General features: G+C 38.6%; 7 protein-coding genes across 7 annotated transcripts; 3 read left to right on the top strand and 4 right to left on the bottom strand.

Moving 5' to 3' along the window:
- Positions 1–5158: 5158 nt before the first annotated feature.
- EAF02_004725 (uncharacterized protein) lies at positions 5159–7108 on the bottom strand (the record flags this gene model as incomplete). The annotated part of the gene is made up of 5 exons (XM_038900773.1): positions 5159–6191; positions 6248–6454; positions 6508–6631; positions 6693–6826; positions 6945–7108. The coding sequence occupies 5 exons, from the start codon at positions 7106–7108 to the stop codon at positions 5159–5161; spliced, it is 1662 nt and encodes a 553-aa protein (XP_038759285.1).
- A 687-nt stretch (positions 7109–7795) lies between these two features.
- EAF02_004724 (uncharacterized protein) lies at positions 7796–9277 on the top strand (the record flags this gene model as incomplete). The annotated part of the gene is made up of 5 exons (XM_038900772.1): positions 7796–8030; positions 8094–8113; positions 8180–8287; positions 8349–8793; positions 8889–9277. The coding sequence occupies 5 exons, from the start codon at positions 7796–7798 to the stop codon at positions 9275–9277; spliced, it is 1197 nt and encodes a 398-aa protein (XP_038759284.1).
- Positions 9278–11100: 1823 nt separating this feature from the next.
- Positions 11101–13338, top strand: EAF02_004723 (uncharacterized protein; the record flags this gene model as incomplete). The annotated part of the gene is made up of 7 exons (XM_038900771.1): positions 11101–11163; positions 11231–11381; positions 11459–11518; positions 11575–11933; positions 12107–12305; positions 12463–12847; positions 13005–13338. The coding sequence occupies 7 exons, from the start codon at positions 11101–11103 to the stop codon at positions 13336–13338; spliced, it is 1551 nt and encodes a 516-aa protein (XP_038759283.1).
- Positions 13339–13413: 75 nt separating this feature from the next.
- On the bottom strand, positions 13414–13629 carry EAF02_004722 (uncharacterized protein; the record flags this gene model as incomplete). Its single annotated transcript, XM_038900770.1, has 1 exon — positions 13414–13629. The coding sequence occupies one exon, from the start codon at positions 13627–13629 to the stop codon at positions 13414–13416; it is 216 nt and encodes a 71-aa protein (XP_038759282.1).
- A 167-nt stretch (positions 13630–13796) lies between these two features.
- On the bottom strand, positions 13797–15107 carry EAF02_004721 (uncharacterized protein; the record flags this gene model as incomplete). The annotated part of the gene is made up of 4 exons (XM_038900769.1): positions 13797–13813; positions 14001–14042; positions 14765–14819; positions 14997–15107. The coding sequence occupies 4 exons, from the start codon at positions 15105–15107 to the stop codon at positions 13797–13799; spliced, it is 225 nt and encodes a 74-aa protein (XP_038759281.1).
- A 239-nt stretch (positions 15108–15346) lies between these two features.
- EAF02_004720 (uncharacterized protein) lies at positions 15347–16729 on the top strand (the record flags this gene model as incomplete). Its single annotated transcript, XM_038900768.1, has 2 exons — positions 15347–15396; positions 15487–16729. 2 exons carry the CDS (start codon positions 15347–15349, stop codon positions 16727–16729), a joined length of 1293 nt encoding a protein of 430 aa, XP_038759280.1.
- Positions 16730–17282: 553 nt separating this feature from the next.
- Positions 17283–18301, bottom strand: EAF02_004719 (uncharacterized protein; the record flags this gene model as incomplete). Its single annotated transcript, XM_038900767.1, has 2 exons — positions 17283–18251; positions 18299–18301. 2 exons carry the CDS (start codon positions 18299–18301, stop codon positions 17283–17285), a joined length of 972 nt encoding a protein of 323 aa, XP_038759279.1.
- Positions 18302–18833: the final 532 nt, after the last annotated feature.

Raw genomic sequence — 18833 nt, 5'->3', positions numbered from 1 at the left:
TTATATCTTTATATTTATTTTAATTCTTAATTGATATTCAAATCTTTTAAATTAATCTTTTCAAATTCTCTAACTTTATTATTCTTTTTTTATTATTAGATTCCTTCTTTTCCTTTTTCTCTTTCTTATTAATATCAACTTTCTAATCTTCAAAATCTGTTTCGGAATTATTTGATTCAAACTTTGATATAGAGTTATTGTTGTTTTGAATAAGGTTTTTTGTCTTTAATATTTTTCTAAATAAAGTTAATTAAAATCAGATTTTCATTTGGATTTATATATTAGGATTATTGTATTTCAATATTCAATCAAGTTTGTACAATTATTTCATTTTATTTATTCTTTAATACCTTTAAAAAATCAGAAGTTTTGCAAAGCACTTTCAAAGTATAAGAAATCTGATGCTTTTTCCTATCTTTCTCTTTTTCGACTTTTAGTTCTTTAAATATCATTCTTGCCTTTCGATTATATATATTTCTAGCTTTTCGCTTTTGCAAATATTCTTCTTGCTTTCCCTATAGCTTCTTCTTATTAGATTTAGTTATTATTGATATCTTTTTAATTCTTTAAAGCTTAGAAAAGATTCAATATTATAAATATAACGCTTATTATTATTATTATTATTATTATTTCTAAAAGTATATTATTTGTATTATTTATAATATTTTCGTATTCGAAATAATTATATTCCATAAGAAATAAGTAGTATAATTAATTGAATTATGCGATATATAATATATTAATTTACAAACATATATTTCTAAATATTTAATTTTTCAATACTTATTCCTTTCGCCCCTATTCTTAAAGCTTTTTAAATATATACCCCTTAAATATTTAAAACCTTTTCTATAATAAACTGAAATAATTCAAATCTAGACCTTGAAAGCATTACATTCTAGGAAATCCTGTAGCTGTAATATAAACTACAAATACATTATATAGAAAAGCTATATTACATACTAATATTGAAAAGAGATTAATGAATAAACAAGAGTTAGATGTAGATAAAAGATTATCTTTTTTTAAAAATAAGAGTATAAAGAAAATTTCGAAAGTAAAGATTCAAAGTATAAAAAAGCAGTCTAAAAAAAGAAAAGTAGAAGTTGTTAAAAGAGCTTATTAATGAAAAGTAGAGAGTAAATAAATCTTTTCTTGATTTATAAATTTCTTTCTTATTAATTGAGTATAGCAATTATATTATAAAAATTAAAAAATATCAAAAATCAATCGAATTGCTTTTGAAAAAAGTCTCTTTTTAATATTTAGTTAAAGAGGTTTCAAATCAATTTACATTTAATAAAAAATATTGAAGATGGAATACTACTGCTCTTATAGTAATTCAAGAGGCAGCTGAATCCTTTATGGTTACTCATTTTGAGAGTACATTTTCTATTCTTTTATTTATCAATTGAATAGATTATTGATTTAATTTATAATACTATAATATTATGTATTTCATATAAAAGACAAACTATTAAAGATATAGATAGCATTTTTCTTTAAAGAATAATAAAGCTAGCAACCCTTATTATTAATGAATATTATACCTTGAAAAACTAAACTTTATAATTTTTTTATTAGTTATTTCTCACTAGCCATTTTTTACCAATTATTTCTCACTTATTATTTCTCATTAGCCAATTATTACATACTTATATTCTTTATTTCATATATCTAGAACTAATGAATAAGTATTATTTATACTCATATATTATTAATATCAAATAAGATAAAGGTATTAAAAAATATAATATTAATATTTAATTGAATAAATATAAAGATTATATTAATAAAAATATATAATAAAGAGAATAAAATAAATAGAACTATTAAATCAAAAGCTATTAGAACTTGAAAGCCATTCTTTATTTAAAGCTTGTTGTAAAGAAACGGATAATAAAGGTATTTCATTATTTTTCTTTTTATACTATTCTTTAAGCTCTTTACAAATCTTATTTACAAACTCTGCTTGAAATAAGCCTATACATATAAATATCAGTAGCTTATTATAAGATTAGCAAATACTAAACACCAAATATTATAGAAAATCAACAAGTTTGAAAATAATATCAGCCCCTAGGAACTTATATTTGCTAAAATAGTTTTTATGTAATTATATAATATATTTGATATTAAAAGAATAGTGGATTGTTGATTTGAGTATATAAAATACTAAAATGGTTTTTCGATTTATTAAAATCTCTTAAAGATTTATTAATATAAAATAAACTATCTATAACTTTAAAAGAAATAATTTTCAAGGCTTTTTTAATAGTATATAGCTTATAATAAATTGTTTATATTGCTTTATTTCTAATTATAAATTAATTAATAATAAAATATATTTTAAAAATATAAATTCCTTATTTTATATATCCTAGAGCTATATTTATTTCATCTTTTAATATTCTTATTTAAAAAAGGTATAGAATATATTGAATCAGTAAGATTATCCTTTTTATTTAAAGAAATGATTATTTATTATATTAAAACTATAGGGTAATATACAAATTTACTATTAACTATATGAGTTTCAAATAGAAATTGAAGAATCGATCAGCTTTCTGTATAATGACTTTAATACCAATAATATTTTGATTATTAATTTTATTTACTTATAGAAGTGTTTTCTATAGATAATTAGATATATAAGACTGCATAATATTGTTTTTTTTATTGAATTTAATATTTCAATTAGATAGGTTAAAAAGATATTGATATTTTATATAATATCCCTTAATCTAAATCAAATCAATTAAATCAAATAAATAAATAAAAAAAGGATGTTTATATCGAATTGATTTTCTTTTTAATTTGATTATTAATTAGATTCTTATTATTATTAGTATGTGTCTTATACTTTAAAGTAATAGCTTATACAAATTGATTATAATAAAGTATTCTTTATTTAATAAATTGATTTGATTATTAATTAGTTTTTTATAGATGATTTTGTATTAAGTTTAAAAGAAGCTTTTTATAGAGTTTTTATTTAAATTAATTTATAGATTTCTTTGAAATATTTTCGATTTTAATTTCTGAATCCATTGATTTATTCTTTCTTTCAATAATATCGATAAAGGGATTCTTTTCACTTTCTGAATTATTATAGATATTATATTTTGGATTTTAATTAATGTTATAGCTATTATCAACATTCCTTTTATCATCATTGTTCTCATTACTATTTGTATTAATATTTGTTGAGAGTCTCTTATTAATTTCGGAATCCTGCTATATATTATAAATTAATATAATTAAAATAAGCTTTATTTGAATTAAATATCTATATATAGTTTTTTTTTTATAAAGAGTATTTTCTTCTGATTAAAGGTAATGTTGTTATTATAGAAAGAACTGGATAATGAATTTCTAATAAGAAAAGAAAAGAAAATATCATAATCTCGAAATTGGCTTTGAGATTCGATTGCTTTTACTATAGATTTAGACTTTCGTTTGGAATAACGAATTAGGGGAAAGGAACTTCGAATTCAAGATCTTCTACCCTCTTTTTGTACAGATATAAATCTTCAATTGCTATTGTCATTAATAATTTTCGACTTTCTAAATGCTTTTGAGATATTTTGGGTAATGATTGCATTATTGACTATTGAAATAATTTTATATATAGAAATAGCTTTAAAAATACTTCAAAAAAAGATTCTTTTTTGAAAGAAAAGAAAAAGAAAGATAAAATCAAAATGTATTTCTTTTCTAATTCTAAGTACTTTTTCAAGATCATTATTCTATTAAAGCTTTTTATATAATTTTCAATTTTAAATATAGGATTTTAATATCGAATTGAAGTTTAAATTGAATATTCTAGAAAAACCACGGATTATTTGATGGATTTGATATTTAAACTATAAAACTATAGATTAATAATCTGTTCTTTTTGAAGCAGATTAATATTATTGCGGAATCCGCAATAGCACAAAGTGCAGATTATTTCAGTGGATTCAGCACGGATTTTACATCCAAACTAGCCCTAAGACTGGTCATGATGTGAGTGATCAAATAGCTAGCAACAGAAGAGTTTGATAATTGTAAGATATCAACATACCTTTCCATTGTTGAACATTGAACACGTGGTAAACCGGTCTTTAGGCCAGTCTGTGGAGAGGTTCTTGCGCTCTGAAAGTATTTTCCGGAAGCTGACCTCATCTGTAGCCTCGCCAGGCAACTTGAAAGATAGCCCAATGATGCCAAAGGGCTCCAAGGCACTGTTGTCTAATGTTTTGGGCTCCATTGCTAGAAATTATTCTGATTGTCGTCAAGGTTTGGTATTTCGTCGAAAATTCACTTTGTCAGTTAGATTGTCTTATGGCGAAGAAAGATAGAGAGTTGAAAGCATAGATTAAGCAAGAGAAATACCAGGAAACTTAAGGTTGATATCTTTACCTTGGCCGCACGATCAAGGGTGTCTCGCTTGTGACGAGTAGGTTTCAAAAGAACGAGGCTGCATGTTGAAACCTCGGGCATAACTGCATTTCTCCAGACAAGTGATAATCACAAGGCATGATCTTCTCTTGAGATTCATATCCATTTTGAAAATGATCGTCGCATCGATATGCTCGTAATGTCATTGTGTTTCCCAATGTTTCTCATGCCAACCTCTCGGTGAGCAAAATCAATACACTTGACGATACTGCGCCGGAATCATACTTGAGCTGACACCATCAGCATCGATCTGCGCAGTGCATGCATTAACTTCTACTCCTATAGGATTAGATCTCATCAAATCATCGCTTTCTTTGAAAACGGCGTAGCGGCGTCAAAGTGTGACAACATATGCCGAATTTTTGTGACCCCTGGTTGACCTCTGCCTTATGGTCTAATCGCATGTAAGAGCTAGTATGTGTTCCCCGAAACACCCCGCACGCCATCTATTCCTGAAGCTTTGCTTACGGGGCAACCAAGCTCAAACAGATGGTGATGCGAACATTGCATTTTGGGGGCTAATGGGGCCGCTGAGGCTGCTAAGAAGTTTCTCAACGTTTGCCATGATGGAGTTTATAAATTCTTACAGAAACAAGGATATTTACATTCGGTTTGTGAGGCAAGTACTCGCAGTGTTGATGATATTAAACATTTTATACATTGTAATCTTTTCAGCTTTGGGTTTAGCGAAAACCTATATTCCTAGCATCTTGTTCTACGTGATTACAATTTGTTTTCGTTTCCACACCAGCATCGCAATTGGTATCTGCGCTGCGTAAATCAAACATAGAACAAGCATCTGACGGTTATAGCCTTCAGACAGAATACGCCTAGTATCTTCGCGTACAGACTTAGGAAGTGATGACTGTCCAGTGATTAGCTCTGTCATGGAACCGTCAATCCGCAAGTCCGCAAAATGAGACAAGGCGTACCCATTGAAAACAGATGTAGCAATAGCTAACCCTATAGCGCTTCCCATCGCCCGGAACTGGTTAGCCGAAGCCATTCCTGCAGCTTTATCACATAGGTCAGCCGTAAAAGGAACCATGATGTAAGCCATTGTAAATGTTAAACCACAACCGAAGCCACATATGATGAGGTAGCCATATACGGCCGTTTCAATATGTGCAGATGTACTCAAAGTGCTGAGTAGCGCATACCCAATTATCTGAAATATCGATCCGACAAATATCAAGTAAATTGCTGGGGCTTTAAATCTGCCAGCAATAATAGTACCTGCCATGCAACCAACAGGAAACACAGCCCCAAATGGTAGCAGTCGAATTCCAGCATCGAGGCTTGAAAGTTCATTGACGAGTTGAAATCTCTGAGGAAGCTGGAAGGTAGTGACACTCATAGGCGCGCCAACAAGCATCATTACAAGTAGGATACCAATCATTACGCGATTTGTAAAGAACCGCCAAGGCAGTACCGGCTCACGCACCTTGTCAGTCAAAGTGACACGCCGCTCCCAGGTCAACAAAGCAATCGATAGGATAATTGAGGTATTTAAGAGCGTAGTGACGTACGCAGATTTCCAAGGAAACCGCGAATCAGCTTCCATGAAACATGCTGTGAAAGCCAAGACTGCAAATAGTAACAAAATTGAGCCTGTAATGTCTAACTTGTCCCGAAGTGTTCTGAGTACAGCATTGATTGATTTATGGCGGCGACCTCGCTGCTGGTAGGGAAAGCCGTTAGGAATACCAAGTAACACTAGAAAAAGAGCTAATGCGCCTATGGGCACACTGCAAGAAGAAGAAATATTAGAAAAAGTCTTGCTAGTAAGGTTGAAAAAACTCACTTGAACAAAAATATCCATCGCCAAGTTGTATTTTCGGTGATAGCTCCGCCAATAATTGGCCCCAGAGCGGTCCCCAGAGCGATCGCAATACCTGCCACAGTGACGTACTTTCCATACTTCTCTGGTGGGGCAGAATCAACAATAAGGATCGAGGCCAACGTGTAGCAACCACCGCCACCTAGACCCTGAAATGCTCGGACGACAATACTAGAAAACATATGAGCTTAGAGTATATGTTCACACATAGTCTATTAACTAACAGTGCAGTCATAGTCTGGGCAGCAGCGCAGCCCGCCGAGAAGATTGTGAAAATCAGCAGAAAGCCTGCAGTGATGGGCTTGCGACCGAATATGTCACTCAATTTAGCAGATATGGCAATGGTTGCTAAATTAGATACATTCAGTAGGTTGACACTGATACAATAGGAATCGTATTTTAAACTCACCAACAAATCCAAGCTGATAAACAGATAGAATCCAACTGATAGTTTCAAACCCCCCAAGATCGCGCGTGATAGTCACAAACGATGTAACAGCGACGTTCGCTTCCACACTAACTATAAAAACCATAATGCCGATCCTATTCATCATTGTTTCAATCAGTTTAAACTTTTAAAATTGACGGCGAACAGAAATTAAGACGCCACCAGACAGTGATGGTGATAGGTAAGGGTAAATTCTATGAAGAGAGAACGAACAAGGCAGCGAGCATCACAAAACGTATTCCGCGTAGGTAAACAATCACTTCTCCCTCGACACCACCCAAGATGGTCAGCGGTGATGGAAGAGCGGCGTCATTTCTAGCGATGATTTGGCTCGTCTTCTCAGATGAGGCTGTGGCCGTGATGTTACCAGCTTCCATGGTGTGGTATGGACGGTGGACTAGATAAAGTTGATTGAAATCGCCTATACTCAATGAACTTACAAAAGACTGATTTGTTCGCCTTATATATCGTGTGATCCTTATGTCCCTGTAATGGCTTCTGTGCTGTACCTACCTAACAGTTGGTATCCCGAAAACGGATTAGCACGAGCCCGGCTAAAGTGCCTACCCCTGGATAAAAGAAATTTAAATGTTGTGCGTTTGAAGTTTCACAATGAGGGTTTTTCTATTCCCAAATGATGGAATAAATTCCAGAGGGGGGTTTGTTGCACAATAACGTGCATACATGCAGTCATACTGTCACTCTCCTGTGCCTACCTACCTAGGTAGATGATGGTCGTTCATGATCAGCTCAAATCCCGCAACGCAAGTGAACGGATCAGAGAAAAGGCTTTCTGGTAATAGCTACCTAGGTAGGCGCTGTTCCACGCGAAATGTCCAATTGGATTGAGGTTAGAGTGCTTGGTAGGTGAGACTATAGTACCACACGACGGATTGAACAAAGGTAGATGAGATGAGATTTTAAAGGACGTTTTGATGATCAGAATTTCTAACATCATGCGTTGATCATCTTCGCTCTCCTCGATTCTTCTCTGATTGTCATTCGATTCTTCGTGGCATTCAATCACGCAACACGGTGGCAACAAAGTGCAAACTCGAGCGATAATGGCGAGCGTATTTCTGGATTTTCCCAATCTGCCCACAGCCGTGCAGCAACAAATATTGAACGGCCCGTCATTGATGCCACCAGAGGGTATTATCCCCAACTTTACAAACCCTTCGAATAGCAATCATGAGGCCATCATAGTTGGTGCTGTCTGCTTAGCCCTCTCAACAGCAGCGACTCTTGGTCGCATATACTCACGAATCTTCATTACGAAAAAGGTGGAATTGCAAGATTGTGTGCATTGCCTACTCTAGTTCTATGATGTCTTTTTGCTGACTATATACTCGTTCGATTGAGATCTCGGTCTATTGGCATACGTAAGTCGTGGAAGGACTTCCTCAGCATCTGGCTTTCTTATTGTTGTTGCTGACGGCACTTTATAGGTAGCATTCGTACTTCTGACTTGGGTCTTCTATGATTTCTTGCATAGAAGTGGATTCTATGTTTATCAGTGGGATATAGTCTATAAAACATTGCCTGGGATAGTCAAGGTTTGTTCGATTGCGTGCTAAAAATTCTCAGATAATTTTGTCACTGACTTCACCGACATAGACCCTCACATTTGGACTAACTATAAGCTATTCCGCCGCTTTACTCTTCGCAAAGACGGCCATATTGATTGAGTGGGTGCAGATATTCTCGCCTCATCGTACCCACGCCTTCTTCTACTGGACAAGCTACCTAATGATTCTGCTCAACGTCTTGCTTTATGTTTCAAGCATTATTAGCTCCGCCATAACGTGTCTCCCACACGAGAGCATTTGGCAGCCATGGGTCAAAGGCAAATGCATCGACCGCAAAGCTCTTGGTGTATTCACAGCCATCTTCAATGTCATAATGGACTTGCTTATATTGCTTCTTCCACAACGTGTAATTTGGACTTTGCAAATGACAATGGCACGAAAGATTGGTATCTCCTTGGTCTTCTCCGTTGGAATACTGGCTATAGTGTGTGCGGCAGGCAGAGTCGCTGTAACATTTGGCATTGAATATGATGGTGAAGCGACATACACCGTATCTCCCGTCTTGATGTGAACTCTTCCCGAGGTTACTTGTGTGCTATTGGTCTTCTGCCTACCTGTTATTCCTAAGATATTTACCGAGCGAGGCTCTTATTTGGTATAATTTCACACGCACGCTCCTGGACTCGTCTTTCAAACAAAGGAAGTCAAAAACCTTCGGAGTCTGGAGAATGTAGGAACGAATGGTCCAATGGTGCTGGTTTGCAACATAGAGCTGGTGCAAATGAAAGTGGCCAACCTGCAAGCATAGCTGAACTGAAACTTATCGGAAGCGAGTCCCGCAAAAGTCATGCGCATTCGCTCGATGAGCAGCCACCACCGCTACCGAAACCTCATCAACCTTCACATGGGACCATTGTTAGGACCACTGAGGTTGAACAACGAGATTGTGCTGCTTCGAAATCCTCGCGTGACAACTTGGTTGAGCGTCAACACCCGTGGATGGATGCCTCCCATTAATGTGTAAAAAAGGCAACGAGTGCGAGGATGACTGGAGCTCAGAATCTACTGTAAAGTACGGGCATAACTGAAGGAAATGGAACGCTCATTAGAAGAACTAACTTTTTGTAACACTGAGAAGGATGATTTACAATTGTGAAGGGAGTTTCTTTATCGAGTTGGTTGCTACAAATCACTGGGAGACAGAGGGATCAATTCCGTGCCTACCTAGGTATTTTTCGTAATAACATAAAATGAATGTTTAGAATTTTTTTGTTAGTCTCAATCAGTAAAATCTTGGTATCTTGTGCAACTCTGGAATTTACACCTCAGTTGAAGGACGCCCAAATCCTGTTCTGCAAGAGTAAGTAATGGCTGTATGTCGCAATCTGCCCATGCAAACACCCACCTCCTTAATGATGCATCAAAACACTTTACCACATATGTAAACAACCTGAAGAAATGCCTATCCTAAATGGTGAAAAAGGCTGCATGCACATTGCTGCAATTATAGATTGTGTAATGGAAAAACTAAAAAATAATTTTAATTGTCACTGGGGGGGTATTACACGACCACGACTCACTCTGGAAAAGGAGGCGGGGAGGAATCCAAGACTAGGCGATGAAATTAGTCTAAAAAGCTCAAGTAGAGGTTAACATTGAATTAGCCAGATCCAAGTAGTACTTAAAGTCTCGTCGAATGCTGATTAGATCTAAATACCTAAATATCGAGGGGTGTTAAGGAATGAATGCTAGATATCCAGTTCTCCGTTGATTTAGCATATCGGAGGTCGAAAACTATGCTTATCATTCAACCAAGGAACAATAATACTACACTGCCTTACTGCCTCCCATCTATTCAGACACGCCAATATCAAAACGAATTATATAAAAAGTTAGCGGCGGCGTCGGTCATATAGTTTTCTCCGTCTTACATTCCTTTTTGTAAGCATGAATCTCCCACGCCCGAATGGAAGTCGAATTTTGGCAAGAAACCATGCCGGTAATGTTATGCAATACAAGAAGTTGAAATTTCACGGAATTAGTAGAATCGATCAAGGACTGAATGACTAGAATCGGCCTTGTGGTGAGATTAAAAGTTTGGTTCATTTGAGCCTGGAATATACCTCACATGCATGCAACAAACGAAAGGATTACCTACGTAGATAATAGAAGCAAAAATGAACTGTATGGCATTCTCGTCTAACCTTTTGGGTAAAGTTATCTGCTAACTTTCCTATTTATTCAGCATGTTCATCAGCAGTATATCGTATATTGTTTCGTAGTAGTAGTATGCAGTCTTCAATATGTGTCATCACGACCAATAGAAAGGCTTTTCCAGGCAATTTTATTGCTACCAATACATTGGCATTGACCGCAACTACCGTGCCGTACCTACAAGAGCCGATCCCCCAACTGAACAGCTTATGCCAATTCGGCAGTGTCATATCACTCATGAATTCGCAAATAGTTAATCACGAATGATTCACAAGCCTTACTGCATGTCATATTCAACGTTGCCTGATGAGGTAACACAACACCACTGATCGATAGCTGCAGTCAGCAACAATTTTACGCCTCCCCCGCCTTCTACGGGTCAATTCACCACGGGTCTCTTCCTAAGCTTCCGGGTACAGACGAGGCTGCGCATCCTTCGATCAATCGACGCCTTTTCATCAATCTGAATGAACCACACTTTGGTTTCTTCATTTTAACTTTATGAGGAGTGTGAACAAAAGTTGAAGTACTGAAATTTTTCAAGAATCTTCAAACTCACTTCAAACCTTCAAACAAACGCGAATTCTGAATGTGACAATCCTTTCAGATTCTCTCTATTCTCTACCATGGACACATTGGACAGATTGTCCGAAGTGGCAGTTTATGCTCTCGGTATCATAGTGTCATTGGTAAGGAAAACTCTTAGTATCCCATCCACGATGATTCCAACTAAAATCTATCGCTTGACTTTACTAGATCCTTTTTGCTCTTAGCTACCAACTTGCACTCCACCCATTGAAAGACTATCCCGGCCCATTCATCGCCAAATTCACAGATGGCTATGGTGGCTATCATGCCGTTAAAAGGCGTCTGCACCTCGCTACATATTTCGACCACTTGAAATATGGTATGTCTATTCAGTAGTGCTTTATCCAGAACATGCTCTTGTTTTGAAGATAATCAGCACTAACTACCATCAAAAAGGCCCCGTATATAGACAAGCTCCCAACCGTCTAGTATTCAACACCTCCAGCGCTTTACGAGGTAATTCAACCCCCTTTCTCCCTCTCCCTTAAAACAATAAGTATTGACCCACCCAGCGATTTACCTACACCCCTCCATAAACAAAGCCCATATCTACGCTCACACCCAATTCAACCCCCAAATCAACATTTTCAGGACACTAGAACGAGAACGACATCGCCAAAAGCGTAAGATATATGGAAAAGTTCTTTCCGAACGTTCATTGCGTTCTTTTGAGCCCACCATGAGTAGCGAGATTGATGTGTTCTTGAAGCTATTGTTGGATACCAAGAATGAAGTTGTTAATATGTCGCCATTGTGTGAACGACTTACGACAGATGTGGCTGGGCAGTTGGCTTTTGGACAACCGCTTGATACGCAAACGGAGGAGAGGAATAGGGCGTTTCCAAGAGCAATGATTTCCATGAATGGGCTTGTTAGTATTTTCAGTGAGTAGATCGTAGTTTCTTCGTCTGGAAATCTGTTTCAAAAATCAGAGCTAGTTCATGACGTACTAGTCCTTCTCCTCCAAGACTAGCATTTTCGGCTTCAAGAAGCCAACTAACCATCTACCACACAGTGGCCTAGCCAATAATGTCCAAAACTTAGCCACTTCTCAGACGACTTAACCAGAAGAACGGCGTGGCATTTTCCAAGTCAATACAGAGTATAATACAGAAACGTGTAGCCCTTCCACAGGACGCAAAGCATGATTTCTATTCTATCGCAGGAGGGGAAGTCGGTGAAGGTATAGAGAGTCTTGGGCGCAGCGAATTATGGGCTGAAGCTGTATTTTTTATTCCCGCGGGTGAGTTATGTCGATTTCCTGAGTCCTTTCTCTTGAACCTATTGGGTTCCCTCAAAGTTGGCTTTTTCGACAGCCCTTCCTATGCTCAATAGGAGCGTCTTTTCAGACCCATATCTATCCGTGATGGGCATCATTAACACGAAATATATCCTCCCAGGCGGCACAACCCTCTCCGCAGCTCTCAGCTCCCTTTTCTTCTATCTCTCCCGCCACCCCACCGCCTATACTCTTCTCGCCACCGAAATCCGCGACACCTTCTCCTCCGGCCTTGACATAAAAAGCGGAGCCCAACTCTCCTCATGCAAATACCTTCGGGCCTGTATTGACGAAACATTGCGAATGTCACCACCATTTCTAGCCACATTTTGGCGTGAACCTTATTCGGATCATACAGAACCTTTTGTGGTCGATGGACATGTGATACCGCGTAGTACAATGGTTGGAGTCAATCCATATTGTGTGATGCATAATGAGGAGTATTTTCCAGAGCCATTTGCCTTTCGACCGGAGAGGTGGTTGACATCTGAGGAAGGAGGTTTTCGGTAGGTTTATTCGATTCTTTGACGTGGATCCTTACTTCAGTACCATAATTTTTCTTTCTCTTTTGCTTCTTCATTACTTCCACCCTCCTCATTCTACCCCATCTCCCCTATAACCCACCTTCTATAGACAACAATTGACTTCCCACCTTCTCAACAGCACCCCAAAAGAAGAGCAAAACCTCGCCTCCATGCGCGCAGCATTTGCCCCATTTGCCCTAGGAGACACCGGCTGTCTCGGCAAAGCAATGGCTTACCATGAGACCTGTCTCGCAATCGCGAAAACTCTGTGGTATTTTGATTTTGAAAAAGCATCAGGCGAAGCTGGCAAGCTCGGTGAAGGACAGCCTGGGAATATGAATGGGAGAGATAGGGTAGATGAGTATCAATTATTAGATCTTGCGGTTGCGGATCATGATGGTCCGAATTTGGTATTTGCTCCGAGAGAGGAGAAGTATTGGCGGGAATTAAGCGATGGAGGTCTGAAGGTGTAGGTTGAGTTTGGGGGTTTTGTTACTGACGGCTTCGGTATTAATCTGGTTGATTACTACTCTATTTCCGCTCTCACATCACTTCAATCGCCAGTGACCTTTCTTATTCTTACATTCCATTGAAGAAACACATGCCCTCATTCCAATAGTAGACGGGTCATTCAGCCCAGGACCCTCCGCATGAATCATGTCTGCTATGCAGGTTTTGCGTTCGACGATACATCGCCAATCGCGATGCCGCCCATTGAAGAAAGCTTTTTTGTTGTCTTTCTGATTGTTGAGCGAATCCAACATTGTGTGGTGTCACAACCGATCGGTCGCGCAGATTATAGTCATTCATGATGCACGAAATGGTTACGAACAGTCACATAGCAGAAAAGGCCGATGAATAATAGAACAGGAAATTTATATTTTGGGTATCTAGTAAAGTCCCTTCCCTTAACTCCAGATGAAGTTCCAGCTCAAATTATCATTATGTCTATGCAGGTTAGCTTCAAATCCCAAGCTTTTTTGATATACGATTGGAAATGAGTGAAAAGAGTACTATCTCAGTTCTCCAAGGTGAAATATGTGTTTCGTCAAAGGTTGACTCGGAAAGAACACAGCGAATATTTGGGTTCATCAGAGCAAAGGATGTGAAGAGGGGAGGTGAAGAAGTAGCTTACATTTTGTAGGGAAACACCTGCTAACGTAATTGTGAAGTGTGCCTGCGTACGAGACGAAATTGTCAGCGATTGTCGATTGTACTTGAACAAGTTTTTGATGGTATCAAAAATGCAAGGAACCATAAGCAAATGTCAGGCTGGAGAACTGTTAGCACTGTTTCTTAATCCTACGTAAGAACAAAATATACCTCATTAAATCAGATTTTTGTAGTGCGTTCAGTAGCGGACATAGTCCACTTCAAACAGTGTGAATAAGTTTCATCATTTCAATGCAATGGTCCTGTGTGACAGTAGAAGAAAAGATTGTAGTTATTACCTAAAAAAAAGATAGGTTAGCATCGATGTTCTTGATCAAGCGGCGTATCGAAAAGATCCAAGAGCAATTGAGCATTAGATCAGCTGACGAGTTCTCAACAAGCACTTCCTAACTGTCCACCTCCCACAAGGTTTGTACGCCTCGCTTTGATAGGAGATAGGAGAAGGAGTGCGCAGTCTGTCCGCCCGTTCGTTCAAAGTTCGTCATGTAATGCGAGGAAATTGATGATGAGGAAGTGTATGTACCTATTGCCATGTATGGTTAGCTTTGGCACAGAAGATATGTTTCAATATTATGCAATAAATGAACGATGGGTCAGACAAGGCTGAAACTTAAATGCAAAGATTCGACAGTATAATTCGGATTGAGGAATGCCTTTCCAATGAGTTTTAATCATCACCCCCAACGGTGCGCAAAGAATAAGGAACAAATGTGTAATGTTACGAACCTTTTGAATTGAAAGTTTGTGGCAGCTTGTAGAATGTAATAGCAAATGAAGATGTCTGAGACGAACTGTTAGCTGCGTGCTCGACTATATGAGTTTAAAATTCATGATGTAAATCAAGATTGCTCAGATTAAAATACAAATCTCCATTGCGGTGTAAGAGTTGGATTGTTCAATATGTGTTTGTGTTCATCATTGAGGCAATTGAAGCAAGCAGGGAGGAGTAAATGCTTACCAAGTAAAAGAAAACTAAATCATAATGAAAATAGAAAACCTCATCACACAAAGAAAAGGTATGATGGTTATTATTGTTGTTGTTGAAGATGTTGGTTGGTTGTAAAGACATAAACGTAGAGGAGGAAAACTTTTAAAGCTCAAGGTCAAAAATTATTTTCGCGCTAACCACTAGCGTAGCTTTGACGCTAAAGCTAGAAAAGCATTAGTCTCTAAGCCACGTCCAGGCATGTGATGTGGCTGAGCAGTGGCGATAACATCCCCAGATAAGATCCGTCCTGACGTCCAGGTACGAAACCATTTATTACAACAATCAAAGGATCTTGATAACTTCATAAATCAGTATTCATCATGGCGTCGTCTGGAGGCATCTGGGCGCCTGTAGCCGTGAGAATGCTAAAGTAAGTTGTTCCTGCAATCTATAAACTATATGAGGAACTCCAATGTCATCATTGCAACCATTCAAGACAGTATTCTGACGTATTTCATAGGAACGTAGTTCAACGAACTACGAAACTCATTAAATTACGCATCAAAGATGTTACGAGCAAGCCTGTCACCGCAGAACTTCAACCAATTTTTGTGAGAAGTACACCTCGCCATCCTATCCATCCGGCGGCCCTTCTCCGTCAAAATAAGGGACGATGGTATACTACCCAAAGTGCTGTCAATGCTGCTGTCCGTCGGTTTATGAGCACCAGTGGACAAGCCATTAAGCACGATCGTGCTTCGTTCCCAAAATCAAACACCGCAACCGCTGTGTCTCGTCTCACAAGCAGAGCTCCATTTGCCTCAACTCTCCGACCAAACTTGAGTGGTGGAGCGCTCCCTAGAACAGCAGGAGGCTACAGCTTAGGGGGCGGAAGAGCAGGCGCTCGATACTTCTCTCATACACCTGCTGCTCCGGCACAAGTGGTCAACAATGTTTCACAAGCTGTCCGAGCATTCTTCCTTTCTGGCCAGAAGGCCCAATTCGATGGTATGACTCCTATGGGTGAGAAGCGCTACAAGGCTGTTTCTTCTCTCCGAGAGGAAACCACTCGCAAGGTCCAATCTGTTTCCAAATTCACTCCAGGCTCTTACGTTGACTTCGCTGTCAATCCAACCGTTACCGCTCTCTCCCCTCTCGCTGGAGCACTCCCATTCGGTGCCCAAAAGATGTCTCAAGCCGCCCCATCTCTCAACACTTCCGGTTTTCTCGATATCCTGTCTGTCGACTTCTCACGCGCTCTCAAAGACCTCGCAGTAACAATGAACGATCTCAAGAGACTGTCTTCTCTTGGCGACCTCCCCATAACCCTCGAGAACAATCACATCCTTCGTGTCCGATTCCCGGGCTGCGATGCCGAGTCTGTAGAGCGTCTTTGTGATGAAGTCGGCGTGCAGCGAGGAATTGTACATCAAGATACCGGATTTGACGCCGCTGTAGGAACGCAAATGGCTCTTCTATTCCCTTTCGCTCCTACTGCCGAATCAGAACCACACTCACATCTATTATCTCCTTGTCTACAAACGACCTTGTCCTCTCCTGACCAAGATGAATACGATAATATTCTTGAAGAATTTTCGGAAAATCCTTGGGTCGAAGGTTACGAAACAATGGAAGAAGATATCAGCGAAAGTGGCTCTGCATATTTTACAAAGGTCAGCGAACATCCATCTGAATCAGATGAATATGAGGGCCTGGAAGGAATATATAAGTTCCTTGAAGAGTGTGATGCAAGGAGGCCATAAATTTGGATGTTTACTCGTCCACTGATAGCATACAGGCCTTCTTTTCTTTTGTCAATTTGAATCATGGATTTTTGTGGATGTTTCTGGGAGCATGGGTTGAGCCAATTTGAATGATTATTTACACTCACTCTCCTAGTATGGGATCGGGGTTAGTTTCTTTATTGTTTTTTTTCCCTACCACATACTACCATTAGGTAAATACCAGAATTTAAAATACCAATTTGAAATCAAGATTATCACGCAACGTTCATAAGTGCCTCTTTTTTAAATGAGCTAACAGCTAACACCATGCATTGGTAGCAATAAGAATAAGCTAAATATCAACGCGATGGAATGCAATCAAGGGTATATCTTCATGTATGCAAAACCAACTTTGATCCAATACTCCTGCATCAATTTACCAATCCCCTTTCGTGTATCCATTTCAACCATCATTTTACTTCTCACCACATTGCCGTTTCAATTTTATCTATCCCCTACCCCGTTTCTTCATCCGGTTGCTCCATCCATGATCGTAGTTATCAACCTCCAACCAATTCACAAGCGATGTGCGTTAAACAGTAACAGATTCTTCGATCAATGGAACGCTCTCGATAGAAAGTGACAATTGCTCGCCACTGACCCAGAATGCAGCTGCCTCGATGATATGACATACAACTTGAAGCTCATCTTTATTCCTCGGTGCATAAATCAGGACGAATTGTTCAGGCACAACTCTTGGCGAAAACCACGCAGACAGAGATATTGGAAGATAGGAGAAGAAATCGGCAACAGCTTGCGGTGCAGAAGCGCCAGCCATTGGATGTCTTTCACCCCAACCATTTTCCAGAACAATCGCTGCATCCTCCGGATGAAGGTTCATATGGTAACTATTGTCGCTGTGGTGCACATGGCAGATTTCTCCATTGCAGGTAGTGTTGATAGGCTTGAGAGAGAAGAGCGCAAGCCCTTTCTTCTCGAAACAGGATACCCCCGTCTTGAGCTTGTCCGAGTGTCGATGTGCGAAATTACTGAGGCTAGTGCAGAGAAGTTCATACATTGCTCGAGAACCATACTGGCTTATTTGTCTCTGGGGAGCAATACCGGCAACTTTGGGACGTGGACCACTGCGAAAAGGAAGGGTTTTGCGGGCAGCTTGTATGTAACCAGGTTCTGTACCTTCGGGGATTCTTGGTGGGCTGTACGGATCGGAAAGAGCAAAGATGCGAAGATAAGTGATTTTGACATATCCAAGTAGAGTGGAGGGAGTTCCTCCTGGACCTAAAGATATGAAATTATGATAGTCGTTATACACAATCCATGGTATTGGTGCCAAGGCGATAATAGTACAGGTTAGGGATGGCTGGAAAAGGTTGATGCAGATGATGATACCTAGGATGGTGAGGACGAGACCTGGTCCGGTAAGAGTGATTTGGATGATGTCTTGTTGCTTAAGACCCATTGGTACTTCTAGGGTGATGTCGTTTGTAGGGTGACGTTCTTGGATCGCCACAGCAGTGGTTGTTGCGGAGACACTCATGGTCTGACGACGGTTAGTAGACACATGGTAATCACGAGGGAAGGACTGACCATGGAACGAGTTCTAAGTTTTAATGTGATAGTAGTTCAATGGCAGTAGCTGCAATTCGAGAAGATTTGATCTAATAATCACGTGCGGAGCAGCAGAAGTGAAAATGATGTTATTGAAGTGAGAGGAATTGCGAGGAAGTATCTGAGGAATTCCGGATTGAAAGTGAGGATGGAGGCAGTTTTTTGTGCATACCACAGATAAGGAAAACTCAACAAAGTACAAGTCCTTATTGAATATCGATGAGAGATTCAAAGAAAAGGAGTTCAGAAACGTTCTTCTCAAAGATAGGAAGAGAAATGTGGTAGGGTTCAACAGACTCTGCCTACTGATGAAGAGAATGTGGTTGCTTGAGTTGCTGAAGGATTGTTGAAGATGAAACGAGCTCTACTTGATGATCTTAGAGTGATGATATGGTTTGGATTTATAGTTCAGAGTGCTCTGTTTGTTAAATGTGAGGTCTTTTAAATAGCCAGTCAATCCGCGTCAAACTCGCATTAACATTGCATTGGTCTCCTAGACGCAGCCCTGACCTGG

This window comes from Botrytis sinoallii (assembly GCF_014898435.1).
Source record: "Botrytis sinoallii strain Bc 23 chromosome Unknown BSIN_007, whole genome shotgun sequence".
NCBI lineage: Eukaryota > Fungi > Ascomycota > Leotiomycetes > Helotiales > Sclerotiniaceae > Botrytis > Botrytis sinoallii.
This window is presented reverse-complemented; position numbering and strand designations above follow the sequence as displayed.